At 44.6% G+C, this 27,635-nt stretch overlaps 1 protein-coding gene across 15 annotated transcripts in view; it reads left to right on the top strand.

The window, feature by feature from the left end:
• MAP2 (microtubule associated protein 2) overlaps window positions 1-27,635 on the top strand; it is a 127,022-nt gene that overhangs the window by 74,354 nt on the left and 25,033 nt on the right. For 8 of the 15 annotated variants that reach the window (XM_050987574.1, XM_050987573.1, XM_050987576.1 and 5 more), the window contains exons 4-5: window positions 14,907-15,020; window positions 17,220-17,297. In XM_050987574.1, coding sequence (XP_050843531.1) covers window positions 14,907-15,020; window positions 17,220-17,297 — 192 coding nt within the window. Of the gene's footprint in view, window positions 1-14,906; window positions 15,021-17,219; window positions 17,298-23,301; window positions 27,495-27,635 lie in introns of those variants that run through there. The other 7 variants (XM_050987578.1, XM_030232819.2, XM_050987569.1 and 4 more) reach the window with 5 other exon arrangements.

A 27,635-nucleotide genomic window follows, 5' to 3' on the forward strand; every position in this document is an offset into this window, starting at 1 on the left:
GGATTTATTGGAGGCCTCAGTGGATCCACCTTGGGCAGCACAAGAGCCAGGCCAGGGCTGCACCCAAGATGGACCAAAATGGTCACAAAATGGACAACTGGTCATGAGGTCTCTCACTTTTATGAGTTCTGGTCCATTTGCATATTGGAGTTAATTGTCTAATTACAGCTTTAGCCCATGAAGTCCCATCCTTCTGGTTTTTCTCTCTTGAGCCCACGTTGTTTGTGCTCTTGATCCTGAGATTTGGATCGTTTGTCCTTGGTCCCCAGCTAGAGAAGGAATTGTTTTGTCTCCTGCTTTGTGAAAAGAGCTCACCAACCCCTAATGTGAAGCTCAGAATTACACACTAAAGCAGCACAAAATCTGAAAAGTATAAAAGCTAAAACCTGAGGAATCATTTCTCCCCTTTACCTTGTCAGTCCTGACAAGGCCTTTACCTTGTTGAGTCTCTAATCTAAATATTTACTAATAATAGGTATTTAATTACAGATAAGTATCTAAGATAAGTATCTGTCTTCCTCTGGCAGACCAGCTGAGCCCTGTGCTTCTGCCAGACACAAATCCCAGGCTGAAATGCACTGAGAGCCACAGCCTGCTCCCATGGTGTGCTAGTGGTTTGTTCCCTCCTCTAGTGACATCTCATTTAATCTCCTTTTCCTTCCTCTCTCTCTTGCCATACAAGTGGTAATATTCTGATGGCACTGGCAGCAGACACCCAAACAGGCTTTCTTTGTACGGAGGCATTTTTGTTCTTTCCAACAGGACTGCTTTTGTCAGAGCTTTGCTTTTCATTTGGCTGTTTGCACTGGCTGTCCTGCTGCTGCCCAAGCCCTTGTGGAGCTGTAAGCCCCCTGATAAGCTCCCTGAATGCCTGTTTCCCAAAGGAGCCTCCCAGCCTTGTCAGATGTGCATTTTCAGCAAGCAGCACATCTTGAGCAGTGCAGACAAATTGCACAGAAGGATGCAAAATCAATGACATTCAGAGCTGAATGTGACTGCTGGCTTTGTCCCATTTCTGTTATTTATTTTACAGAGCTGGAAGAAGGTATCTTACTATGTCATTGATGGCTCCCTTGGGAAAGAAGCTGTTAATTAGGCATTTTGATCTCCCTCCCCTTGCCCAGGAAATGTGACAGTAATTACTGTACACCATCATCTCTGCCAGTTTAGATACAGGCAAACACACCAGGCATCTGAAACTTTTCTTCTCTGTGTTAAGTGTAGTACAAGTGTCATTTTCTGGGACACGTTACTGGAATATTACAGACATATTCCAAGTCTGTTGCTGAAGACTGTGTGGGTAGGGGCAACAGAACCCCTCTGGGGAACTTGTAGAAAATGCTGGCGGTTTTACTATTCTCTGTTAACCTTGCTGTAAAGGAATGAAGGCACAGAAATTCCATCTTTTCACATTCCCTACCCACAGCTATCTTCTCCCTGACTATAAAATATTCAATAACTGCTATATAGACCAGTCTCTGTGGGTTTTTCTGTGGCTGGCCCTATCAGTCAATCCAGTAAGACATCTTTTCTTGTCCAGTCAGAACCTCTCTAAGGGGCTGACTCTGCCTTCCCACCTCCTCTTAGGGCTTCAAAAATCAGTCAGTGATTGGCATGTCTTGGTAGGAGCTGGAGGGTTGGGCACAGTTGTGGGCAGAATGCAGAAATTACTGTCTGAAAAGGAGCAGGGTGAGATAACCTGGTGTGCAGGTGCTGTTGGTTCCCATGGCTGGGAGTCAGCCATGTAGAGAACATCAGCCACCAGGCTTTTTTAACCCTAAGCTCCTCTGGGAGTGTGTGGTTCAGATCTGCTTTTGAAAACTGTATCTCAAACCAGGTGCAGTGTCACCATCAGTGCTGCATTTGGCCAAGGGAAGGCATCCACCAGCCATCTCCTTTGGGCTCCCTGGTGGTCTTTCAGTTCACTTTGGTGTTTCCTTGTTACGATACAAGCATTGCAAAAGCAGCTGTGCTTCCTTAAGAAGTGAGAGCAGAGTGCCTGTGAGCGTGTTGGCTTGGCAACCAGCACGCACTTGGTGCTGTCAGTGCTCCCAGAAAACATAATCTATAACCTCAGAGATGGAACAAGGAACAGCAAGGCTGGGATGTGGAAGAAGCATCTTTCATAACATGTTTCAGCCACACCTTAGTTCAGACTGTGTGCCATGAGCTCTGTTTGTCAAAGTTGCCTTTTGGGAACATCTGCAGCCCTTCTTGGGGGACTGCTGTGACCAGGAGAGTTATTGCTGCTGAAAATGTCAAATACTGAAGGCATTCTGGGAGTTTCATTTTTGCCTTGTCTCTGCTTTTTGCTTGCCTCTGCCCTCCCTCCCCACCATCCATGTTTGAGTACCTGTTCCAGTGAGGGCTGCAAATGCAGATTTCCCTGTCTCTGTTGGTCAGATCTCGACCATCCAGCAGTGGCATCAGCTGAGTGACTGGTGGGGCTGTGCCCAGAAAACATTCCAATTTGTGGCCTGTTCTGTGACCTGTCCTTTTCAGTTTATAAAGTGTGTGGTAGGAAACAGCTGGTGCATTTATGAATTGCATAAAGTAGACAGGGCTTTAAAAGCCAGGAGGAAAGGCACAAGGGTGGAGAGAGCTACCCCAGGTGAGCCAGGAGGTCTGTGCAGAGCCATGGACAGGTGGCCCAGCTCTGTGCAGGACTGTGTGCCACCTCCCCACAGGCTTCTGCCCTCTGGGCTGGGCTCAGCTGTGCCCCTTGAGAGGGACAGAGATGTCCCTCAAGGGGACATCAAAGGCTCATTACTGTTGGGTTTAAAGGCTCTGTCATGGTCTCCATCACCATGATGGCATCATAAAGGACATTCAGGAACACTGGGCAATATTTGGCACTGAGCAGCTCGGGCTGGTATTGCTGGGGACTGTGCCAGCATATAATCTTTCATTCCAGTTTTGGTCTGAGGGCAGAAGGATTTGGAAGAAGGTTCATTACTAAACAACAGAGCCTTGTTTTGCAGGCACACAGCTACTCTTGTTTCAGGCAGAGCTGAAATGGCATCTTCTTCTCCAAAGTCACCTTGGAAGGGAAGCAGCAGGTTCTTAGGTGACAGCAGGGGATGTGCTGGTGAGCACTGCTGGCCCCATTTCCAGCTCCCCTGCCCTGTGTCACGAGGGCAGTCATTAACCCACTCAGCCCCACACTTCACAAATCCTCCCCTCCTGTTTTTCCCCTGTGGAAGCTCAGGTGTTGGGTTGATGAACTTTCCAGCCCAGGACAAGGCGTCCCCAGGTCCTGCCAGCACACAGGGTGGATCAGCCCTTCCTCACCCACTGGGCATGGGTTGAACCCTTGGTGGAGAGGAGGTAGGTATCATCACATCTCTCACAAAATTGAGAGTCACACAAAGTCTCCCCCAGGCTTGCTGATTCCTTTTTTCCCCCGTTGCCATGCCAACGTGGCCCTGCTCAAAGTGAGATCTCTTTCTAAGCTCCACTGAGAGAAAGTATGTAGCCTAGGAGATTATTTAGCATTCAGGAGTGCACAGGCTCCCTGTGACGTCTGTGAGCCACAGTCAGGCTGGCTGACAAAGGAAAGGAGGATTTAGTTTTTCTCCTCCTTTCCTCTAGCATTTGCTTCTCAAGGTTAAGGGAGATAAGGAAGAGACTGCAAGCACTTTGTGATTGGGACCCCACTCTGTAGTCCTCACTGAGGCACCACTTTCATGGAAATGAGAAGAAAATATTACTTTGGGGTATATTTTCTGTACAAAGTTCAAGTATGAGAGAGATATATATGCAAATTCCTTGGTTTGACTAACCATGATCAGCTACTCTCTATTAAAATTGGAAAGCAAAGGCAGTCTGGGTTTTGAGTGAGAAAATCAAAGGAAGTAGAAGAAAGCAAGAGACAACCCCCTGTCTTTGTCTTTCATGCTGTTTCAATCTGTGAGGTTGCAGTGTAGAGAAGAAACCATCTCTTCTCCTGCTGTGTTCATATCCTGGGTAAGGACAGCAGCACTCAGTGTGTACCAGTGTTTTGGTTGGGGTTTTTTGTTCTGTGGGGGTGCAACTGGTAGATGAACTGCTCACTTGGGATTCAGTCCTTCTAATGATAATGGAGATTTGCTTGCCTTTGCCAGCTGAAGAGATGGAAATCAGCACAAAGCAGCTGGCATTGGCTGGCAGCTGAGCTCTGATGATCCAGTGCCTGTCCCTACCAATGGCTGGTCTGGAAATTCAAAGACACTCCAAGTGAGATGTCTGTGTGAGGGTGTTTACTCTGTTATTTGTTCTCTGGGAGATTCTGAGCAAAACATTTACATTTTCTCTGCTGTTTCACAGACTGACTACAGAGCACAGTAAGTGGTGCTTGGAAAACCTCTTCTGAAGTGATGATTTAGAAATGCAGCTTTGGTCTTTTCGTGGGGTTTTGTTATATTGAGGCATTCCTCATGACATGCAGAAAGTGCAGGAAACTCAAGGCACCCCAGCTGTGTACATTAGACCATGGGAGTGAGCCCTTCTCCTCTTTGTGGAAAGTAACTGTCCAAAATTTCAGTTTTAGTTGCATGCAGTTTTATTTTATGGAAAATAACTGAAAGATATTATTAGCTCCAGGGCAGGAAAACCTCTTAGCTGCTTCTCAGAGTCATTTCACTCAGGACTGAGTAGATTGAATAGTTCATGGAAATCAGATTTACTGGGAAGCACTGTGTCTTTTGGGAGGGGAAAATAAACCCCAGGTACTTTACTTTTTGTTTCTATTTCCTTCCTTGAGGCTAATTCATAATGACACATGATCAGTTTGGTAGAGCTTCCAGCAACCCCTGTAACCTCTGGCAGTTAGGATAAAACTGATTTATAGTCTGGTTCTCTGCCCATGCATCTGTCCAGACAGATAATTCTGCCCCTCTTTATGAATGTACCAGCTGCCAGTGCTGTGTAGATGTGCCAGTCTTGCTGATGTACTGAAACTGTTTTCATCCACAGCCTTGCACCACATATGAGGAGAGGGAATAGGGTTCAGTGGTGACTGTTCCTTTTTTACCCCAAATTCAGAGTATGTGCTGCATCTGGGGTAACACAGCCTGCAGAGGTTGGTGGTGAGCTGAAACTAATCCCTAGCTGTTCCTGTGTATGAGTTGCTTTCTTTTTCCTTTCCCTGTCATCCTTTCTCTCTATTTGAGAATATGTCATCCTTCTCAACAACTGCTCTGTCAGCTCTTCCTTCTCCTTCTCCTTTCTCACTTATGTTGTCTCTTTTTTTAGTCTTGTTCTCTGTGCTCCCAGCTTTATCCCAGCCATGCAGGGTAGCTCCTCTGCAACCTGGAATTTCCACAGCTGCTCATTTTCAGTACACTAAGGAGCTCAGCCTCTGGCTGCAGCTCTCTTGGAGGCTGCAGTGCCCCCAGCCCTGGTCTCAGCTCTCCCCTCAGCAGCTGGGCATCTCCAGCACTGTGGCTGCAGAAGCTTGCAGCTATTTAGGTGCCAGAGAACACAGCTTTGGCAAAAGTGGAAGAGAGTTCAGAAGGTCACTGAATCATAGAATGGTTTGGGTGGGAAGGGACCTTAAAGCTCATCTCATTCCAATCCCAGGCTGCTCCACACTCTGTCCAGCCTGACCTTGGACACTTCCAGGGATGAGGCAGCCTCAGCTTCTCTGGGCAGCCTGTGCCAGGGCACTGAAGATGCACTGAGGGCTTTGATGTGCATCTCTCACATTTCCCTTCTTCAAGAGTAGGTGCACGTTTCTCTTTCCTAATCACATTGCACACACAGAGCTGTGAGCTGGCAGTCCCCAGGAGTGGGCAGGCAGTGGATGGGAGCAGGATTCAGGGATGAGTCCTGGTCAGAGGCAAAGCAAGGCTCCCTTCAGCTGGGGCAGGGCCAGAAAAGAGGGGGAGAGATGGGAGAGCTGACCTTGGCTGAGAACTGCTCTGAAAGTTAATCTGTACCTGGCACAGGCCACTGCCTGTCTGTGGGGACACTTGCACATGTTCCTTTGGAAGGATGCAGCACCACTCCTCTGTTGGCAGGATGAACACTCCTGCCTTGGTACAGGCAGGCTGGACTGGGAAGCAGGGCTGGGAAGGGATCAGCCATGCAGCTGCTGCTGCAGTGCAGAGCTGGGCTGGACCAACAGCGTGAGCACTGAGGTGAGCGGGGCGTGGCATTGCTGCATTTTGTGTGTTAAATATCCCCTGATGGGTTAAACCAGCATTCTGTTGGCATTGGCAGGTTGATCTTCAGTCATCCTGACCAGGTATGACTAAATCCCACACAATATGTGCACAGGTTAATGTTAATTTTAAGCTTAAATCTAGCAAAGTTTCTATAGCATACTGTGAATCCTTTCTAAAAACATCAGAGAAAGCACTGTAAAAAATGTTTAAAATCATCCCAAAAGGAGCTATAAATGAACTTTAAGGGATGCATCACCTCCTTCTGTAGGTGGCTGATGCTTCATTGACTTTTGTAGAGGTTCTTAAAAGTCAGTTTGTTTAAAATGTTAACTTGTACTAAAGCCCAAACTAATATTGACTTAAAAGTGACTTACCCATTATGTGCATTTACTCACACTGAAAGGATTAAATATCTGGTTCTTTGTTTTGAAGCCAAGTGGTTTCTCCTATGTGAGTCCTAGGGAATTAATACTTCTGGGCAAAGATAGATATAGTGGCTTTGTATGTGCAGGTGTTGTTCTGAGCTGGTGCCAGGTGTCAGGAAAGGCAGTGGGACATCACTGCATTGCCCTGGCTGAGGGTTTGATGTTGTCAGCTTCAATAATGCTCTAAATTGTGTTGCCCATGCATCAGAGAAAACAGAACTGATAGCTTTTCCCACCTCTGATTTGGCTGGGAAATGCTGACAGTAAATATTTTGTTCCAGGCAATAGACTTCAAAAGATGGACTCAGGGGATGCACAGGAAACAAGCATTGCAGTAATGAGGGCTCATTTTGAAAGTGTTGCATTATTGTACTGACATTGGTGTGACTCCTTTTTAACAGACTTACATATTCCATGGGGACTGAGCAGGGCACTGCTCCCTTGGTGTTTTGTTCTACAACTGCTTGGTAGTGTGGCAGAGGCCTCTGCCCAATAAATGAGCTAGGGAGCCAAAGGAGGGGGCTCACTGCAGCTTCCAGAATGGCTCCTGCTTCCCAGCATGAGTCACTTCAGGTTTTGCACTGTGTGCCTTGGAGATTTGGACTATGTGTCCAAGTCTCCCACCGAAGAAACTGATCAGGGAAATTCAGTCAGAGCAGGGGAACTGAAACACACAGAGAACATGTGGAAGCAATCCAGGGACAGGCAGCCTGAGCTTCCCTGCTGCTTCACTGAGTGCTGCAGAGCAGCTGAGGGTGCCCAGGAAAGCCACCCTGTGTTTGTGGCAGAGCACAGCCAGGCCAGACTCAGCTGTGCACCAGATTTACTCTGATACAAAGCAGATAGCACAAGAATCATAGAATCACTGAGGCTGGAAAAGACCTCCAAGATCATCACGTTCAAAGTGTTAAGGAGCTGGGTGGTGGCACTTCAGATTTCCAATCTAGAGTTTGAGGACAGCAGAGGAGGGGCTGTTGAATACCCCAAAACACAGAGGTGAAATGCATTTGCAGTGGGGCTCACCAGGGTGTGAAACTGCTGTGCCAGGTACTCAGCTGTAGCTCACCTGTTCCTGCCCTTCTCACACAGTGACTGCAATGCATCTTTCCCCCACATTAATCTGAATGTTTGCCCCTGGGGAATCCAGTGCATTAAACTGTCAAACTCTTTCTTTCCCAAACACAGACCTTTTCTGGCCTCTCCTGCTGGTTAGCTGGTGAATCTGGTGATTAAATTAATCTGTCGCCATCCTCATGGATGCTGCAGTAGCTTAAAGTCAACGAGTTTATTAGGGAAATGATACTTGTCTCTTGTGTTGTGGCTGCATTTAATTTAAAAGCTGATGTTCATATTATTTGCCTTCATAACTCCTGCCAATTATTGTTAATATTGCCAGCATCCAGATCAAGGACCTACTTACAGCAAAATATTTACACTCACAAAAGCTGTTTGAAAGCCAGTATTTGAATTCTGTAAAGCTATGGCTTTTTTCTTCAATCTCAAGCACTAATCTGTTGGCACTTTTGGGGGTTTATATAACTTATTCATAATACTTTGATTGCTGCTGTGCATTTATCTTTAATCTGCATGCAAAAAGGCAGTATTTAGAGCTGTCGTCATCCCAGAGATCAACCCAAGGTGTAGCTTTGCTTTTTCCACCCCAAATGCCACTGGGTGATGCCTGCATCTTTTTTTTTTCCTCCAACATTTCAGTAGTCTTGACTGAAACAAGTCATCCACCAGCTTCCAGGAGAGCTGTGCATGGATTCAGGCCCTGCCCTCGGGGGACTGGCTAATGCCTCTAAACAAATCGAATCCCTGTTTGCCTTCCAGCCCGGCTGCACTCAGAGCTGCAGCGCCCGGGGGCAAAAAATCCATAGGTCCTGTTTGGCTTTTGAAATCATCAAAGACAGCAAATAGCCATTTTGTGTCTTCTCTTTCTGCAGGAATATGTGGGGTGTTTTGCCTCACAAGGCGGTGCAGGTTGCTTTGTGCTTTTGTTGTTGACTCGATTGCACTGTGCCAACAATTAGTGCTGGTTACCTTGGAAACTGCTCTGAATCCCACTGAGGATTTTGACAGGCACATCTTGACTGAAATTGCTTTGTTTTCACAATTCTGCAAGTATACATGGAGCTAATCCTTTTGTTGTGCTCTGCCTGTGTTTTTTCCCTAAAATGTAGCAAAATTAATGAAACATATTATTTCTCCTTTCCATCTCATTGCAGCTTTCTTTAATTCCTTCTTCTGCCTCAGTGCTCCAGGAATATTAATTACCCTTTACTTTAACTGAGCTCACTGTTTTTTCTTGGTAGGTGTTTGATGGGTGACCCTATGAATGTGTGTAAAGTTTTGACACAATTTGCAGTCTCCCTCTTTCTGTTCCTCCTTCCTGTCATCTCTTTTCTTTGGTTTTCTCCTGGAGCAGAAGGGGCTAGAATCCTTAGGAGATAAATGAAAACAAATAAGAGCAGGGATTCTGCACACTACTCATCAGGCAGTTGGTTATTTGTGTCTTCTGCTGAGCTGCAATCCTTTATTTGGAGAACTGGATTTGAAAATGTTCACCTTACCTCTGCCTAGAGCAGGAATCCTTCCCTCTGCTTTCTAAAAGAACAGTTTTATTCCCTCAAGAATGATTCTTTCAGTCTGGTGCAAAATATTCAGCCCAGAAATGAGAATGACCATGCAGTTCAGACAGGTAAACTTCATTTCTGCCTTAAACAAATTATGCTGTTCAGAGCCCAGCTGGCATCTTCTGTGGCCACAGGACACTCAAGGTCTTGCTGCCACCCTAGTGGCATTGGGTAGAGCTGCTGCCAGAAGGAGGAAGGCTCTTCCTCTGATGCTGCTCTGTTCTGGGAAGACTGTCCTGATGAAATTGTGGAGATGTGATCTGCATTTCATATGAGGAGGCCCTGTCCCTGTTGCTGTGAAAGGGGTTCTCAAGGTGGGAAGGAGCAATAGATAAGTGGGCCCTGTGACCTTGCTGAATGGCAGTCATGAAACACAGGTGACTGCAGGCAGGGAAGGAGAAGAGCTGAGGAGAAAAACTCTGATCTGACTGGAGCAACCCTGGCCTGAGAAATCACTGACACTGTGATGTGACTAGCAGGCTGTTCTCAGGGCAGGCTGTACCAGCTCCCAGTTCACTGCCAGCAGGATCCTTGCATCAGTGCCAGTCACACACCTGTGAGGCAGGGAGAGGCTCTGAGCCCTGCCCATCCTGCCAAAACCAGTCCTCAGAGTAATCTTACAGCATTGCACAGAGGGTAGGGGAGAGGAGATAAAAGGCACTGCTGGATGAGAGCTGAAACAAAGAGCTGAGCAGTTTCACCTGAGAAGTGATGTTCATAGCAAACTCAGCTGCTCCATGAGTGGAGTCTGAGGTTGTGGTAGGTTGGGAGAGAAAGAGGAAAAAGTGCTAGAGGCTGAAGGACAGCCATTAAAAGAACAGACATCATCATCATCATGTGGAGATGTCTCACAGATCTGATTTTTGCTCTTGCCTTTATAGTCCCAGATTAAAAAAAAACAAAACTATTTTTAAAAACTATTTTGTGGAAATGCTTATGTCAGGACCTGAAATCTCAGACACCTATTTTAAAAGACTCTTGCCACTGTCTGTAAATCTGTCTCTGGGGCTGGTAAACATGTCTGTTATAAAAGTTAATGGAATGGAAAGCTGTCATGGGAAATAGAAGTATTGTAGGTAATGTGCCAGTGGAGACATCTGCAGTCCAATGACAAATGCAGCAGGATCAATAAGGAACCAAGGAGAGCTTTGAAATTACATCTTGGCCTAGTGCAGGATCTGATCCCAGATACTGCATCGTGCTCTAGCCAGTCTTTGGCATGGAACCTGATTTAGCAGCCCCTGTCTGAGGCTGTGTCTGGGAAGGGGGCTCAGCCAGCAGGAGGGAGTGCAGGATGGTGCCTGCTGTGGTGTGATTCTCAGTGCTGGAGTGGCTGGGCTGGGGATTGGGCAGCTCCTGTGCCCGTGGGTGTACTTGTGAGGAGGGCAGCAGGCCTTCTGAACACAGCCAAGAGGGAAGGCTGGGGCTCCCCATCACAGCTGGTTCAGCATCCTCTGTGCAGCTTAGTGCTCTGGAAAGGGTTTGTGTCCCCAAGTCATCTCTGGGACATGGAGATTCCTGATCTCCTCATTTGGTGTGCTGGGGTTTGGAGAAGGATTGGGCTGACTTCCAAAACCAGGAGCACAGAGTGCTTAATTTGTTTGAATTTTAACTTTGGTTTAAATTAGTGTAGTGCCCCAGACAGGGCTCTGTCCTCTGTTCCTGCCCCAGAAGAGCTGTGGCACTGGCAGCAGCTGGGCAGAGCTGGCCTGGCAGCCCTGGTGGAGTGTGGTCTGAAGTGTGACCTTTGAGGGAGCAGCAGAGCTACCATGCAAAGAAAAGGCATGTTGCTGTTCTTTGTTCTCCTGGAGTCTAAGGTAAAGCCATGCTCCTTGTTGCTTTTAAGAAATAAATCTATTTGTTGTAACTTGTTTTGTATGTTAGTGCCGTTTCTGTGGCATGAAGTCGAGTCAGAGAGAGTCTGCCTGTTTAAAGAGAGGGAAAATAAAAGTCTACAAGCAAAAACCATGTCTAGTGAGTAGATAGCCCAGCATCCACAGCATTCAAGCTGTCTAATTTTCCCTTTTTTTGGGGTCTTACTTTGGTTTTATGTTTGTTTGTTCTTTATCATTAGGCTGCCTTGAACTTTAACTGAACCATAAGAAAACTATGAAAAGTCTCAATAGCAGCCCTGTGAGGATTTGACTTACCCACTGGATCTTCTATTTATAGTGTCCATTAGTACAGAGAAGTCTGTCCTTTTGCAGCAGTCATGTATGGCAAAAGCACTGTTCTGATGAACTGCTCATGCCCCCTGTGTCACCCAAAATATCCATCAGCAGAGTGTTCAGAAATAAGCCTTTCTTGATTAAAGAACCCTGCCAAACAAAACAAAGTGAACAAACCATACCAGCCCAGAGGCCATTTGTATTTTTATTTACTTATTTTGTGTAGCCTGAAATAGAAATTTCTATTTAACAGGACACAACCTTTCACCCTCCATCCTAGCTCCCTGTGGAGCATTATCTTTGTCCCAAGCAAATTAAATCAGGAAGAGAGCTGAGAGGGTGAGAACTGCCTTCTGAGCTTGTAGAGCCCATTTGTACTAGAGAACCAGGCTGGATAGGAACAAGTACAAATTCTCTTAAAAAGGAGGCAGCTTTTGCTGATTTATCTTAACCCTGCTGAGAGGAAGGTTGCTTGGCTGATGGAAAGCAGTTGACCAAGGGGATTTCCTTTGGATATGCTCCAGGGTACTCAACCTGATAGAGGTTTGCATATTCTATAGCAGAAATTAATTGGAGCCTTTCATTAAAATTTTTATGTGAACACAAGCTTCAAAAATGGATTCTTTTAACAGTGTTCCTCACTGAGTCTTGATTTGTTCATCTGAGCCAATAGTACAGTCTTGGTGATGTTGCTTTGATCTGTGGTGCTGTGATTAGTAGTAGCTTGGTGGACCTTCTGACAGGAGGGCCACGTGTCACATCCTTCAGGTGGCAGGAATTGGTGCAGGGTCTTTGGTCTGTGGCACTCAGTGAAGCTCAGCAGAGCTCTCAGGGTGCCACTCTTTCCTGCTGTGGAAGAGCAGAATCTGAACAGGGATACACCAGCTGCCCAAGGATGCTTTGTGGAAGAGCAGTTTGTCTCTCCCCAGCCCAGGGGAGGTGCTGCAGCACACCCTGGGGTGGGGAGGGCCCCGTGTGGCTGCAGGAGCAGGATATGGGCCATGCCTCACTCTCGCTCTCCCAGGCTTTCCCAGCTCTCCCAGCTCGTGCTTTCAGGCTGTCTGTGCCTCCCAGCACAGGGAGCTGTCAGGACCTGTAAGGATTCCACATTTCTGTCCACTCCACTGGTCTGCAGCAGAAACAGAACCATGTCAGAGTCTGGGAGGTCTGGGAAGTGTCTGCTTTGTGGTTCTCACGTGAGGAAGGAACCAAGAGGTGGCAAGAAGCACCCCCAGCATCCAGCAGATGTGGAAGGAGCCCAGAATGAGGTGCAAAGCCCCAAAATGAGGTGCAGGCCCCTGAAAGGCAGCTGGGAAGATTGCTGGGCTTTAAATCCCTGTTCTTTATCTCTAGGACTGGCCACATGCTTGACTTGGTTGGTGGGGTGATGGTGCTCCATTTGATCTACTTAACCACAGAAGGGACTTTCACCTCATCCTAGGGATGTGTTGTTAAACTGAAGAGCAGAACTAGAGCTGCTGTTTGCATGCTCCTCCTCCTACAGGCACCTTGATCATACATAGCCTCATCTCAAAAACCAGTTGATTTGTCTCCTCCATTGTGGAGGGCTGCCAGAACTTCTCACCCTGACAGTAGGAAAGCAGCATCTAATCTGAATTAATCCTCAAGTTTATATCCATGTATTTCAAATGTTTTTTCTAATTCATGTTTTTCAAATCAGCTTGTTTTTTTTCATTGCTTGGTGGTTGTTCTGGTGTGCTCCTCCCTCTACTTTTGCTGTTGGCAGCAGCCAGTGGAACTGTGGCAGTCACTGCCCTCCAGCTGACCAGCCAGGAGTGCAGTGAATTGTAGGGTATAAACACCAACAATTAGGAATGTTCTTTGCCAGTGAGTGGGGATTTTTAATATCTCGTTAAATCATTTGTGTAAAAGTAAGATTAACCTAGCACTTTGGTTGTAGACAAACATGGCTGTGGTAATTCACATCTGTGTTTTTTGGGAAAAACAACTGACTTTTCTAAAGGACAAATGAAGAGGAATAGCTTCACATTAAAAGTACAAGGGAATTCTGTAAGAGTAACTGAAAATAAATCATTATTAATCTAATGGACAGTCCCTTGGCAGAGTGGTTGCTGTGAAGTTACATGTAGGGCATTGATTTAAATATACTTGCTCTTCCCAGCCAGTTCTTGCCTGAAGGATGTGGTAATGAGTGAGCAGAGCTTTTATTCCTGCCCTCGGGATGGTGACTAATGGGGGCTCTGGCAGGAGCAGGGTGTATTGACATCTGCCATTACAGACTCTGGCTCCACACAAGAGCTGGAGAAGCAGTGAAGTTTTGCTCTGCTCCCAGGTGTGCCCAGCTGTGCAGCTGGTGGGTTGTGGCTGTGCAGCTTGTGGCCTTCCCTGGGGGTCAGCTCCATCTGTGCTGGGAGCAGCTGTCAGACAGCACTTGGATATAGCTGGAGAGGGAAGGGCTTTGTTTCCATTGGTTTGGCTGAGAGAGGAATATACTGATTAATGACTGAGGGGAGCAGACTCACAGATAAGAAGCACAAACCCTCTGCTCTCTGAATGCTGCTGGACCAGCCCTTAACATCTTGATTTGTTACATCAAAGGCACCTGAACTTCCAGAGGGGAGGAAACTTCTCTGGTGGCTTCCACATGCAGCTGTGTGCCTGATGAGGTTTCACTGCACCTTTGAGTGGCTCTGGAGTCAAGCTGAGACAGTTTCTCCTTGAGTGGTCCTACTACTACATTCTGCTCACCACAGCAGCCATTTCTCAGCCCTTCTCTGGTGTGCTACAGCTTGTGGGCAGGGGAGAAGAGCAAAGTGGGGGTTCTGTGGCCCCCAGCTCTGTCAAGCATGCAGTGCCTGAGTCAGCTCCATGCACAGAGCAGGGTGGGGGCCAGCAGCAAGGAGCCCCTTCCACCAAAAAAAAGTCATCCTCTGCATGGTTCTCACACCTACTGTTTAAATAAAGCTTTGTGTGGCAGTCTTCAAAGGGCTGAGGAAGATGAAGTATTGATTTTAACCATGCAGGAATGTTATTTGGTCCTTCAAGTCCCTCAGCAGCATGGATGGCTGTCTGGGAAGTGCCTTTAATGCACACTGTGTGCTGCTGAGGAGGAATTAGAGTCCAAAGGGCATGCTGGAATGCAGCTAGCTGTATATTAAATGTCAAAAATTACATTACTCAGCTGCCCATTCATTCCCCGTTTGCAAAACAATACCTACAGACATTTTTCTAGACATTTAATAAATGATTGTTGCTGCACGTTGTCCCCAATAGAAAGAACATTTAATAGTGATGCTTTGTGCATCCTGATTAGAGCAAGCTCCTGATTTTTATAAATACTTGGCATTTTCCACTGAAACCTTTGGAATATCTGGTCCTTCTCTTTTCTTTTTAATGATTTCCTTGTATTTCAAGAAAAAAGATTACCTTTTAAAAATGGATTAAGTCAGCCTCTGGTTTTTTATTGTTTAAGCTAATCTTTCTGATTGCAAACCACCATTCTGATTGGCATGCTTTTCTTTCTTTTTTCTGACCTTGCTGCTGCCACAGAAGAAGTGTCTGCGAGGATAGTACAAGTAGTAACAGCTGAAGCTGTAGCAGTCCTGAAAGGTGAACAGGAAAAAGAAGCCCAGCACAAAGATCAGCCTGCATCACTACCTTTAGGTAAAATGAGACAAAGAATGCTCCAGGTATCCTTGTGTCTGCAAATGTCTGTGTGTCTATTAAAAAATGCAGTTCCAGCTGTGTAGTCGTGTTACTTATGGTTGTAAACCACAGCCACCACTGGAGAAATGCTGGGACCACAGGATTATGGCAGGATCCTTGTTCTCCATGGCCCTGGGACTGTCTCATTCCCTGTTTGCTCTGACTTCTCCACCTTGGTTTTGACTCATGCTTGAGCAGCTCAGCCATCAGGGTGTCTGGTGGCAGCATTTGTCATCAGGTTGGTTGGGACTGTTTGTGCTCAGCCATGTGAAGGATTCACATTTGAAGAGGCAAAGATGGAGTGATAAATAAAAAGAAAGTGAGGCTTTGCTGGTTGGGTGGTAGCTGCTCAAATAGATGGAGGGGGAGCACCTCCACAGAAGCAGAAAGGGTGAGAGCACCAGGCAGAGTGAGGGCAGACTGTGGAAGAAGGAGTCTTGTGGTAAAAGCAAATTCCAGCAGTCTGTACTGGAAGGGGTAAGAATGCCACTGGTCCATGCTGTGTCTCCATCCTCCTCTTGCCTCCTTTGTTTAATACCTCTGAAATATAAGTGTGTGTGTATCTATCTATGTAAAAGAAGGTAGGTGTACAGCCATTTGTACCTAAAGTGCTTGCTCCTTGCCAGAAAACTTCTGCAGTAGCTCAAAACATGTCCACCAAAGGCCAGAGAAAGGACATACTTCATCTTGAGGTAAGGAAGTCATGCAAGCCTGTCCTGGGATAGATTCTGCTGAGTGCATGTTCATTGTGATTAAATCAAACAATGCCCTGCAGTGTTTTCCCCACAGGTAATCTGCTTGTTTTGGTGCAGAGCTTGGCCCTTGCCTAGGAATGAATTAAAGTCAATGAGTAATTCAGAATATTGGTTGGAAATTTGGTTCCCACGGTTTTTTGCTTCATTGAACTAACTTAGAACTGCAGCAGGGAGATGTGTTGCTTGGTAATTCCCTTCTTTGCAGAGACTCAGTTTTACATGGAAGACCCCAATTCTCCAAATCACTCAGGCCTGGGAGAGGCAAAATGGATATTCAGTTCCATCTAGTCAGATAAGTAATTTAAAAGACATTGTGAGAAGGGTTTTCAGTTAACAGCTCTTGGTGTTACAGTTCCTGTGGTCAGATGCTTTGAGATGAGTTTATAAATACTCTGTCCCTGGACAGCACATCCTAAGGACAAGTCACATATGGCCTTTTCCAAATCACACTGAAATAGGAGGAAGCCTGGAAAATTCTGTTGGGGCTTTTGAAAAATTCTGCCTGTGCTTGGAAAGGAGCCCTGAACAGTAAACTGAGATCTGCTTGTTGAAAGGTGCTGTTGATAAGACAGAGCTGTTAAAACAGATTTGTTTGGTTTGTTTTATTTTTTTAAACATTGGTTAATCCCCAGGAGTGAATCTGTTTTTAAAGAAAAAAATTCTCAAAGTGATTGGTATGAGATCAAATGCAAAGGTCATTCTGAGTTCACTTAAGAAGCTTGTTTAGAATTTCAACATACTTGAATTGAAAAAATTGAAAAAAAAAATTATTTTCAGCATCTGGTCTCATGACTGGGAATGAATGTAAATCCCAGTCCAAGTGCATCTGAGTTTTCACTGTGCCTTGCTCAGCTGAATCACTGTTATGTCACAGCTGATCTAAGTTCTCTGTGCTGCTATCTTTTGCATTTAGACAAGCAATATTTGCATGTGTTCTGTGATTAACCTTGAAAGCAGCAGAAGAAAAAAAAGTGTGCAGCATGGAGTTTTTTCATGTACTCAAGGTGGATTAAAGAGATTGGTGCCCGTTTCTGATAGTTGGTGTGAATTTATAATACCTCTGTGCTCAGATGCTTTTTTGTTGTTGCCTTGGGTGACTGAACACTTTTTAAGAGGCAATACTGATTTAAGAGTATCTCACAATTGATTTTTATATTGTGCTCTATAACCAGAATTTTGTAAGTAATTCATACCATTAGAAAACTGCAAGAGAAGAATAAATCCTTTTATTTTAATTTCAAAAGTCTGTGTATTCTGCAAGGGTCTGTCTAAAAATCTGGCAGGCATGAGTCCCCATCAGATAATTCCTCAGCTGGGCAGAACAGGCTGACTGCAGCTTACATCATGCATTGGTCTTCTTGGAATTAATGACTCTATCTCATTTTCACTGTTTGATTTCTAGCAGTTGAAGAGTCAGCCAACCTGCCTCCTTCCCCACCTCCATCACCAGCTTCTGAGCAGACTGGAGTTCTGGAGGAAGGTAAGGGTCTCCTGGACATTGCAGTGCAGAGCTCTCAGCAGAGGGATGAGACATGAATCTAAAGGATGGGGAAATCAGAAGAGGGAGATACTTCTCTTGTGGAAAAATAAGGCACTCTCAGCAATAACTCCCCACCTGCAAACCAGCTGCAGTGCATGGATGAGGTAGATGCATGCACAGAGGTAGCTGAGGGATATGCTAAGTACATCCATGCTGAAGGAAAAGAGATAGTGTTGCTCACTTTCTGTCTGTTGTATGCAATATGAGCCACTGCTGTTCCAGGGTGGTCACCAAAACTGTGATTAAGTACAGGCCATTGTTTGTGTTTGGCTGCATTTCTAATCTTACCATTGCCTTTTGGTTTGGAATCTTCAATGCATGAAAGCAAGGAGATTCAGAGCTGGATCATTTCTTTGGCCCTTGACCTGTAATTCATGCACCAGTGCCTGCATGTGTTGGAAGTTCTGCCCACAAAGTGCAGCAGTCCCATTCCAGTCTCACAAAGCAAGTTTCTATTGTGCTGTGCACGAGTGTCCAGTTCCAGCAGCCCGTGATCACTGCATTTTCCTCCTGCTGAGACCTCCTCCAGCAAAGAGCTGCAGTGTTGCCTTGATGTTGAGCAGAGGCCTGGATCCAGGGAGCTGCCGCAGTGTAGGCGTGTGCGTCAGTGCTTTGTTCAGCAGAAGACAACTGCTGCATCAAGGCCAGCAGCAGGGAGACAGCAGTGTGTTCAAACTGAGCTCTGTCATGGGGATAAGGAGGATTTGGGATCAGAACCTCCAGGGGACTGTCAGTTGAACTCATGTCAGTCATGTTTTTATGTCTCCATTTACTTCCTTCTTGGATTTTCTTTCAGCGTTTTATCTTTCTTTTTGTTACATAAGTGCATGGAAATAATTTCCTATCATCATCTGCTGAACAAACTTTGTTGGTATTTTAACACAGAGCCTCTATGAATTTTGCAAGTGGATGGTTGCTATTCACATGCTAGCATTCTCTGACTCAGTTAATGAGGACACTGCCATTAGGCGTGTTCCATCACGCAGTTGTTTTTGACACAATGAAATTACAGGCTGTGTTAACAACAACATTTGTCAGTCCACTCTACTGGAAGGGTCTGCTGGGTGTGGTTAGTAAGAGTTATAAAGAACTTGAGCAATTAATGTTGCTTTAAAAAAAAAATGAATGTCTGCCTGTTGTGTGTTTGAAAAACAACACAGCAGCTCCTAGACTCATCACACAGAGGTGATGGCAATCAAAACTTTTAACTGAAAAGAGAACTGGTAAGGCATTAGCAAAGGTTTTTATAATTGTTACCAGGGCTTTATCACTATTTTTCATATCATTTGTATCACATGTACAAGTAAAGGGCTTCTTCTGCTGCAGGCCAATGTCGAGGTTCTTCAGGTTTAACCTCAGATTTAGGTTTGGCTTTGTGTGCTGCTCGTATCAGCTGCATATTTGCATGTGTTTTAGGATTTTATAAAGCCCTTACATTGTTTAATTGACAGGAGGTTGTAGATTGGCCCCTCAGCAAATGGAAAGCATTTTGCTAGTTGTACTACCACAGGAAGGTGGAAAACACTCAACAACGTGAGGTTATTATCTGCTGCCAGACTGCAGCTCCCAGCTGTGCAAATGACTCAGCAAGTCTCTGAACATTGTAGCTTTCCTCTTTCCTTGCATGTAGAATTGAATTAATATAACAGCACCTGCCCTGCAGAGGTGGTCACAAAGGCTGAAAGGACAGTGTCTGGGAGATGTTTCATTGATTTACACAATGTCATGGGTTTTAATAACTTTCCAATAATTTTCTTTAACATTAGTCCAAAGAGACTTTTCCACAACGTGGAAGATTTTGAATCAGTGCTTCATTTTTAAGAGCAGATGGCAGTTTTGTAAGGGAAGTATGGATAGAAGTGATGTCCTGAGTCTTTAATGAACTGTGCTGGAAGCTTCTTGTTTATGTCTGGCTCTCAAACAGGAACTCACAGTAGAGTTGTTTGAAGCAACAGAAAAAACTTAGAAATAATTTCACTACAAATGTCTTATGTTGGCTTTTATGAAAATATCCATGTTGTCAGTTCAGTGTAGTAAAATGGTAGTAAAAACCTTGTGCTCTGCTCTGTATTAGGATATACAGCCTTTATTTTCTGTGGGTAGGTTCAGTTTTTGCTGACCTGAGTGAGCCAGACCTGTCAGTTTTATTCAGGCAAAGTTCCCATTCAGAAGAGTTTGCCTCAGTAGGGTTTGACCCAGTTTTCCTGTACTTGTTTAAACCTCCTGTTCCCTATACCATCCATCCCCATGCATCTTTACATTGTCCATCTTTCTGCTTAGCAAAATACAGTTTATTAATTAATTGAACAAAAAGGGTGAGCACTTGGTGTGTCTGCCTCAGCCCTTTTTTTGCCCTCCTCCTAGAAGCTCTTCCTAATGCACTTGTCAGTGTGTGTGGCATTGCTTTGAATCCAAGAGACTTCTTCAGTCAATGTAGGAAGGAAATCACTGCTGTAGACTGACAAAGGTGGATGTGGCCAGCCATGCAGCAAACACAGATTAAAAGAAAAAAAAAAGGTAGGAAAGACAGAGAGGTTTGTGGGTCAGCTTTATTTCATGAGAGAAGGGAGTCTGTTGGATGTAGGTTTCTTAGATTTGGCTGCAGAAAAACATACAAATGAACCTGTCCCTTTTTACTGCTGCAGAAGGTAAGAGAACTGATTTGCCTTATTGAAATTATTATATTTATTTCAACTATAATAAAATAATTTTGTTCAGGAAATTAAATTCGTCCTAGCACCCTCTAATCCTTTTATCAGTTGTATCTGCTCTTGCAGGACTGACATAATATTCTAATTTCTTGGCATTTCTTTTGTGCTCTTTGCCTTTTGATGATGGTCCACAATGTCTTCATGTAAAAAATTTTTAAACATTAAGGAAAAGAAGGGTGCCTATGATGGACTGTCTTCCACTTTGAAATAGGCAGATTAGCCTTTATATACCAAATAAGAATGTTTTGTAAACTGAAAAGAATCAAGTGTTGTATGAAAATGGATCTGTTGATGGTGGAAATTACTTCTTGAAAGGCATTCTCAAAATAGACAAGGAAAGTAAAGCAGAATCAGCCTTTGTGAGAAGTGATTTTAATCTTGGACTTTAAAATGCATTAGGGATTTTCCCATGTATTGAGACAGAAAAGATTAGAAGGGACTGTAATAACAAAGGATTTTTCTTGTTGCTGAAATAAAAGCAGAGCCTCCTTAGAAGACATCATTATCCTGTTAATGAAATTATCAGCATTAATTCTGAAAATATCTTTCTTCAGACTGATAAAAAACCAATGTAAATCTGTAAAATAGCCACAGATGTAACAGCCCCAAACAGCAGCAGGCTTTGCACTCCTGACTCTTTGACCCACTGCCATCCTTGGGAGAGGTATGCCTGCAAAACACTTCCAGCTCTCCTCTTGTGGCATAAGCATGCTTGTCTGGAGGGAGGCAGGCTTTTGGTTTGGTTTCTTCCCTAAGGAAATTCAGTTCCATGGTGGCTAAAGTGAGCTGGGTACTGGCAGTCCTTTATAGAAAATACTGAGCTGAAGGGGTTATGGAAATGCAGTCCTGAAAGGGTTATGGAAAAGCAGTCCTGAAAGGGTTATGGAAAAGCAGTCCTGAAAGGGTTATGGAAAAGCAGTCCTGTTCAGCTGTGTGCTTGGTGTCCCCTGTTTTTTCCATCTCCAAGAAGAAGAACCAGTTAAGAGTCTGATGGCTGTGGAAGTGAAACCTGCTGCTCTTCCTGGGAAACAAGTGGGGAAAGAGCACAGGCCCATTAAGCCTTTGGAGCAGGCAAAGGCCCTCTGTGAGGGTCAGTCAGGTTCTGGTTCAGTGTGTCATGAAGAAAAAGTGCCAAATGTGGCATCCAGCAGGGAGAGTGTGACCCTGGTGGTGGGAGCACTCCTGAAAGACACACCCTCATCCTTGGCTGAGGAAGCTGTGTCCTCCTTAGGTTTGCATGTGTTTGCTGCCAGCAAATCCTTCTCCAGCTTTCTCCAGTGCTTCCCAAGCCTGCTTCATTTTCTGTTTTCCCCATTTATTGGTATGACTGCTCTTGTTATTATGCCTGAAGAGTGTGTAGTGGATAATTTGGTTGTGTAGGTGCTGTATGACAACATGGTTTCCCACCGCTGCGGCTGATTCCTTGAGTTTTTTACTTTGCCATGATGAAATATTGCTTTGCAGCTAAGCTTATTCCCCTGTGTAAGCCTTTTTTCCCCATCTCAGATGTGTTTGCCAGTCACATTGCTAATCTATGTATTTTTTTTCTTTTTGGTGCAGAGGTTCATCTGCATTTCTTGCAAACAGCAGATTTGCCGCCTTTGACTATGACATAAAGATGCTTAAACTGTAGAAATGTTTTCATTTGCAGTGTGCAGGATTTTTGTTTGGTTGGTTTGGTTTTTTGTGTGTGCTTCAGTGCATTCTGGTTTAGCTTCCTTAAAGCTATTGCTTCTTATATCATACCCTTGTCATCCATTGCAATCCCCCCTCCTCTCCTCAGGCATTGCCAGAACTGTTATTTTTTGTGTGTGCCACTTTATTACAAATGTTTAACCCTGCTGGAGTGCCCTTCTTAGGCAAAATCCCCCTCACTTCCACTGGAACATTTGCCTTCAAAGTGAAGGTTAGGACTGGGTGAAGTTTAGACTTTGTCTTTGAACAAAATGTTTACTGCAGTCATCTTTCAGTACATGAGAACTAGGCTTCAGTATTTTTCTTTTAATGGTATTTCTCTTCAGCCAGTGGAACAAGGTGCAAAGACACCTTGTGTGGAGTGGTGATGTTCCCACTCCCTACCTGGCTAAGGAGTGCTGCATTTAGGAGGTTTGAGTTCTGAATGGCCCAGCTGAAGAACACTGAATTCCTCAGGCACTCAGAATATGCTTTGATGCCATTGGTGTTGTTTACTTGCACTACAGGGTGAGAGACAGTGGGATCATGGAGAAAAGCAGCATCTAGCTGTTTAATCTCTGTGAAACAAGGGTGACATCAGCCCAGTGGCCATGCTTTATACTTCACAGGGATTGCAAGTCAGCCACCACAAATGAAAACATAAAGGAGCAAAATTACTGGAGGTGTAGATTTCTAGTTTGGTTACCTGTAGATTTTAAAATGGCAGTTGCTTTTCTGACTCAGTTTTAACGTATGTAAATATTTAAATAATGAGCAATACTTTGATACTAATTGTTCTAAAAGCAGTCAGATTCATCAGAGCAAAAAGATGCCTCCATGGACTTCAGACCTGAAGAAATTCAGAGCTGGCCCAATGCCAGTTGTAAGAAGCTTTAGAAAAAACTCAAAAAAGACTATTTTACAGATTAGTGCAGAAAGATATGCCACATTCTGCAGTCTTTCTCTTCGTATTTTCCATTTTACAGATTAGTGCAGAAAGATATGCCACATTCTGCAGTCTTTCTCTTCGTATTTTCCATTATAGGAAGATTTCAAGGAGATAGGAATCATTATCTTCGACAGGACATTAAAAAAAGATCGAGCTATTATTGATTAACAGAGTGGGTATAAAAACCCCTAGGTATTAGCCTCTGAAAATAAAGTGGCAGAGTATAAAAGTAGCCTTTTTAGTTTCAAATTAGCTGAATTAGTGCCTGATCCAGAGTCACAGAAACATGCCAAGTATTCTTTGACTCCAGCTACTTCACCTACAGCTTTGTAGGTGACTGGCCATTCTGAAGAACAGACCTTCAAGATCTGGGAGTATTACTAGGTCTGTTGCTGATTTCCACGTGCTGGCTTGGTGACAGCAGTGAGATTTTGGTCATTTGACAAAGAGCAAGTGTTATAAGGTGCTACAGGTTAAAAAACAGCCTCTTCTGAAACTTGCAAAACACTTTGCAGGCATTACCTCTAGTTTAGGCTGCATGTGGAAGAAAAATGTATAAAAAACCATAGAAATGTATAATTATGTATGTTTTAAATATCAGGAACACACAAAGGTACCAATGATTCCTTTGAAGTTGCAGACTTCACTAACAAACACAAAACTAACATAAGCTACAGAGTTCAGCACAGCTTCTAATGAAGTGAGGTTATTTGTGATTTTGCTGTTGTGTACAAATCATGAAGACAAAGAATTTACATGAAATCATCTCATATCAGTGCTCACATTTGTACGTGTACAAGTCACAGTTTTCTTAGAGAACCTTATATATTGAAAGGAAGCTAGTATTTAACACTTCATAGCAGATTTCTAGGTGGATGCCTTGCTGCATGCTCACATCTTTCTCCCTTTCCATTCCATCATTCATATTAAAATGTCCTAGGCCACGTGACTGCCTGCCTGTAAGTGCTTGAAATAATTTTGCTATAAAACCCAAACAAATTACTTCAGATTTACTTGCAGCCACGAAGATGGAATTCCGTGTCCAGGAGGGCACGTGCCCTTTTGCAGCAGAACCATTGGACACAAAGCAACGTGAATCTGGGAAGGACATTAAGACTGTTGAACAACCTAAACATGATGCCTTAGTTCCACAGTCAGCAAAAACAGAGGCTGCAGATAAAAAGGATTCAGAGAGCAAAGACCAAGAAAAAATGCTTTCACCTCCATCAGAATGGATCTTGAAGACTGATTCACAGAAGAAAGGGGAAGCCAGTTTTGCAGAACCTGCTGCTAAGCTTCCTGCTCCTCAAGAACAAGAGCACTTGTCATCTCAGCTTCCTGAAGGGAGCAGGGTGGAAGAAAGGACTGCAGGTGTGCCCTCATCAACCAACCAAGTTATGGCTATCAAATTTCAAGACAGCCTCAAAGATATCCAAGGTGGTGCCATCAGCCATGGTGAAAGTTCTCTGTTGCTACCAGAAGCCAAGGCAGAAGCAGCCAAAAGTGAACTTCCTTCAGGCCCATCTCCTGCTTTCCCCCAGGAGCTTTCACTCAAAGACAGTTTCAAAACACATCAGGAACCTACTGACCAACTGTTTGCCAAAGATCTCAGTAAAGATGAACAGATCCACAGAGACAGGACATTATGTCTCCAGGAAGTCTCAGCAGTAACTGTAGATGGATTGAAAACTCCAAGCACCCCAAAAATCCCTCCATGGGGAGAGGAAAAGGACATGACTAAGGATGAGAGCGATGAGGAAGAAAGGTATGACTTCTGTGATAAACGGGAGGCTAAAATATTAGATGGTGGTAAAATGACCACAAAATCAGAAGTTAAGACACTTTCCCCAGAAAAAACAGACTTTCAAAAGGATGGTGAAGCTAAGAAGTCACCTGATACGCTCAAAGCAGAAAAAGAAACGGACCAAAGTGGGCTCTCAGCAGCAGCAGATGTGAAAAAGGAGGCGCAGCAAAGCACACAGGTACCCCCAGCTAAGTTAAGCCATGAACTGACCCTGGAGAAAACAGCAGAGCGCCCTGATACTGCTCAGTTATCCAAAGTAACAGAGAAAGCCCCTGAGGCACCAGGTTTAACCGCTGAGAAGACTCCTACTCTAGAAGCTTCTCAAGAGAAAGGTGTTAAAAAAGATGCTGAGGAGGATAAGACAAGTGTTGCAGCTCCTCATCAAATGAAGGAAGAGGAGGATCAGTCAGGAATGTCAAAGTATTTTGAAACCTCTGCTCTGAAAGAGGAAGCCTTCAAAGCAGATGGTCTGAAACAAAGCAGTGATTACTATGAGCTAAGTGACACTAAGGAGAGTAAATATGAGCCTTATCAGAGAGGTCCCCTAATACCTGAAGATGAAGAGGAGGAGGAAGAGGAAGATTTACAGACTGAATTGAATCAGCAGCAGTACAGTACCCTGGCTCAGAGCTATACACCAGACACGTCTGAAGAACCCAGTTCTCCGACAGAAAGAATGTTCACTATTGACCCCAAGGTCTATGGGGATAAGAGAGAACTTCACAGTAAAAATAAAGATGACCTAACTCTGAGCAGGAGCTTGGGGCTTGGGGGGAGATCTGCAATTGAACAGAGGAGTATGTCTATTAACTTGCCCATGTCCTGTCTGGACTCAATAGCCCTAGGCTTTAGTTTTGGTCGTGCACATGATCTTTCTCCCCTGGCTTCAGATATTCTAACTAACACTAGTGGAAGTATGGATGAAGGTGATGACTACTTGCCAGCAACCACACCAGCAGTGGAGAAGGCCCCCTGCTTCCCCATTGAAAGTAGAGAGGAAGATGAGCACGCAGAAGAAGAAAAAGTGATGGTAGAAGAAAAAGTCCAGCCTGAAACCTTGGCTGAACCGTCTTTCCAGGCCAAAGATTACTACAAAAATGGGGCTGTCCTGGCTCCTGACCTGCCTGAAATGTTAGACTTGGCAGGGACAAGATCTAGATTAGCCTCTGTGAGTGCAGATGCTGAGGTGGCACAGAAGAAGCCAGTTCCTTCTGACGCTGTTGTGGAAGACAGCAGCACAGCCCTGCCACCTGTGACAAATGAAAACCATGTCATTCTGAAAGCTGAAAGCCAGCTGGAAGACTTGGGTTACTGTGTTTTCAATAAGTACACAGTACCACTCCCCTCTCCAGTTCAGGACAGTGAGAATTTAACGAGTGAAACCTGTCCCTTCTACGAAGGCACAGACGAAAAACTGAGACGTGGCCTCGCTCCTGACTTGTCTCTAATAGAAGTGAAGCTGGCAGCTGCTGAAAAATCAAAAGAAGACTTCCTCAGTGAAAGAGATTTAGGTCAGCACGGTGAGTCCACTCTGGTGAGGGACTTTGAGGAGGAGAAAAAAGAGAAACTGGATACAGTGCTAGAAAAAAGTGAAGATCAAGTTGACTCTAAAGAGGTCTGTCCCATTAAAGGAGCAGAACCAGAGAAGACAAGAGCTGAGGCAGTGTTAGAAAGGAAAGAAGAAAGTGTGGCTAGTAAAGTTCATTTACCTGCTGACACAATGTATGACAGAATTTCTGCTTCAGAGATAGGAGTAGAAAAGGATTCTATTTGTTTGTTGTTGGAGAAGGAGAAGACTCTTACTGTTGTTCCTGAAATAGCTGAGATAGCTGAGATAGCTGAGATAGAAGCTCCAATTAAACCAGATTACAATGCTATTAAGCACGATATGGAGGTAGCTGCAAGGAGAGCTGACCAAGAGTATCAGAGTAAGTTAGACACTAAGATCAGTGAGGTTGTTTCTCTTCCATTGGGGAAGGACAAAGTCTCTCTTAAAAAAGCGGAGCCTGAACCCAAAGACACTCAGCAGAAAGAGGAGAGCATCTTCTCCAGAGAAGCAAAAGATGCAGATGTACTTTCCAAGACTGAGCCTAGTTATGCAAAGGACAGCACCAAACTGTCAGAAATAGAAATTAAGGAAAAAGTAACTAAGCCTGATCTGGTACATCAAGAGGCAGTTGATAAGGAGGAATCTTATGAATCTAGTGGAGAGCATGATCAAGCCCAAGAAAGTTTGAATGGAGAATCTGTGAAACCAGAGGATGTCAAAGCAGAACATCCAAAACCTCCTGTGTCTGGGGAGGAGATGCCTACACAGTTACCAGCTAAGGGGACTTCTGTGGAGCCCCTCTTTCCAAAAGCTGAGCCTCTCCAGGAGGAGCCTGCTGAGATTCAGATGGAGAGCATACCACAACTTGCAGAAGGAGCTGCAGAGACTCTTGATAGAGCCGTGAAACCCACGGAAACCCAAAAGCTGCTGCCATGTGAACTGGCAGCTGGGGCCCTGAAGGAGGAAGAATATGAGGAAGAAGAGGTAGAAGCAGGGCAAGAAGCAAAAGAAGACGATAAACAGCATCTTGTATCAGAAATGGCCCCAGACTTTGGTGAGCCTGCTGCAGAAGAAATGGGAGCCAAGGGTAGCCCAGAAGCCCTGCCTGAGATGAAAGGCATCATTGAATCCGTGGTGACAGTGGAGGATGACTTTATCACGGTGGTGCAGACAACAGTTGATGAGGGTGAATCTGCTTCTCACAGCGTGCGCTTCGCTGCCACTCAGCAGGAAGACATTGAAACAGGAGACTCCCAGGCTGAGGAGGAGCTAGATGTTGAAGAAGTGGAAGTTGAGCCCAAGGAAGGCTCCCGAGAAGCTCCTGCTTCACCGCAGAGAGAAGAAATCCTGCTCACTAACTACAAAACAGAGACGTGTGATGATTACAGAGATGAAACAACAATTGATGACTCCATCATGGACACAGACAGTCTCTGGGCAGACACTCAAGGTGTGCATTATCCTTTCTGTTTTGTCTGTTGAATATTTTTGCTTCCAAATCATAATGATTGAAAAGCAAAATTATTACAGTTATAATAGTAATCTCAGCATGTTTCAGAAAAATGGTAAAAATAGTTTGCTTTTTTACAAT

Source organism: Serinus canaria (genome assembly GCF_022539315.1).
Source record: "Serinus canaria isolate serCan28SL12 chromosome 7 unlocalized genomic scaffold, serCan2020 HiC_scaffold_29, whole genome shotgun sequence".
NCBI classification, from domain to species: Eukaryota; Metazoa; Chordata; class Aves; order Passeriformes; family Fringillidae; genus Serinus; species Serinus canaria.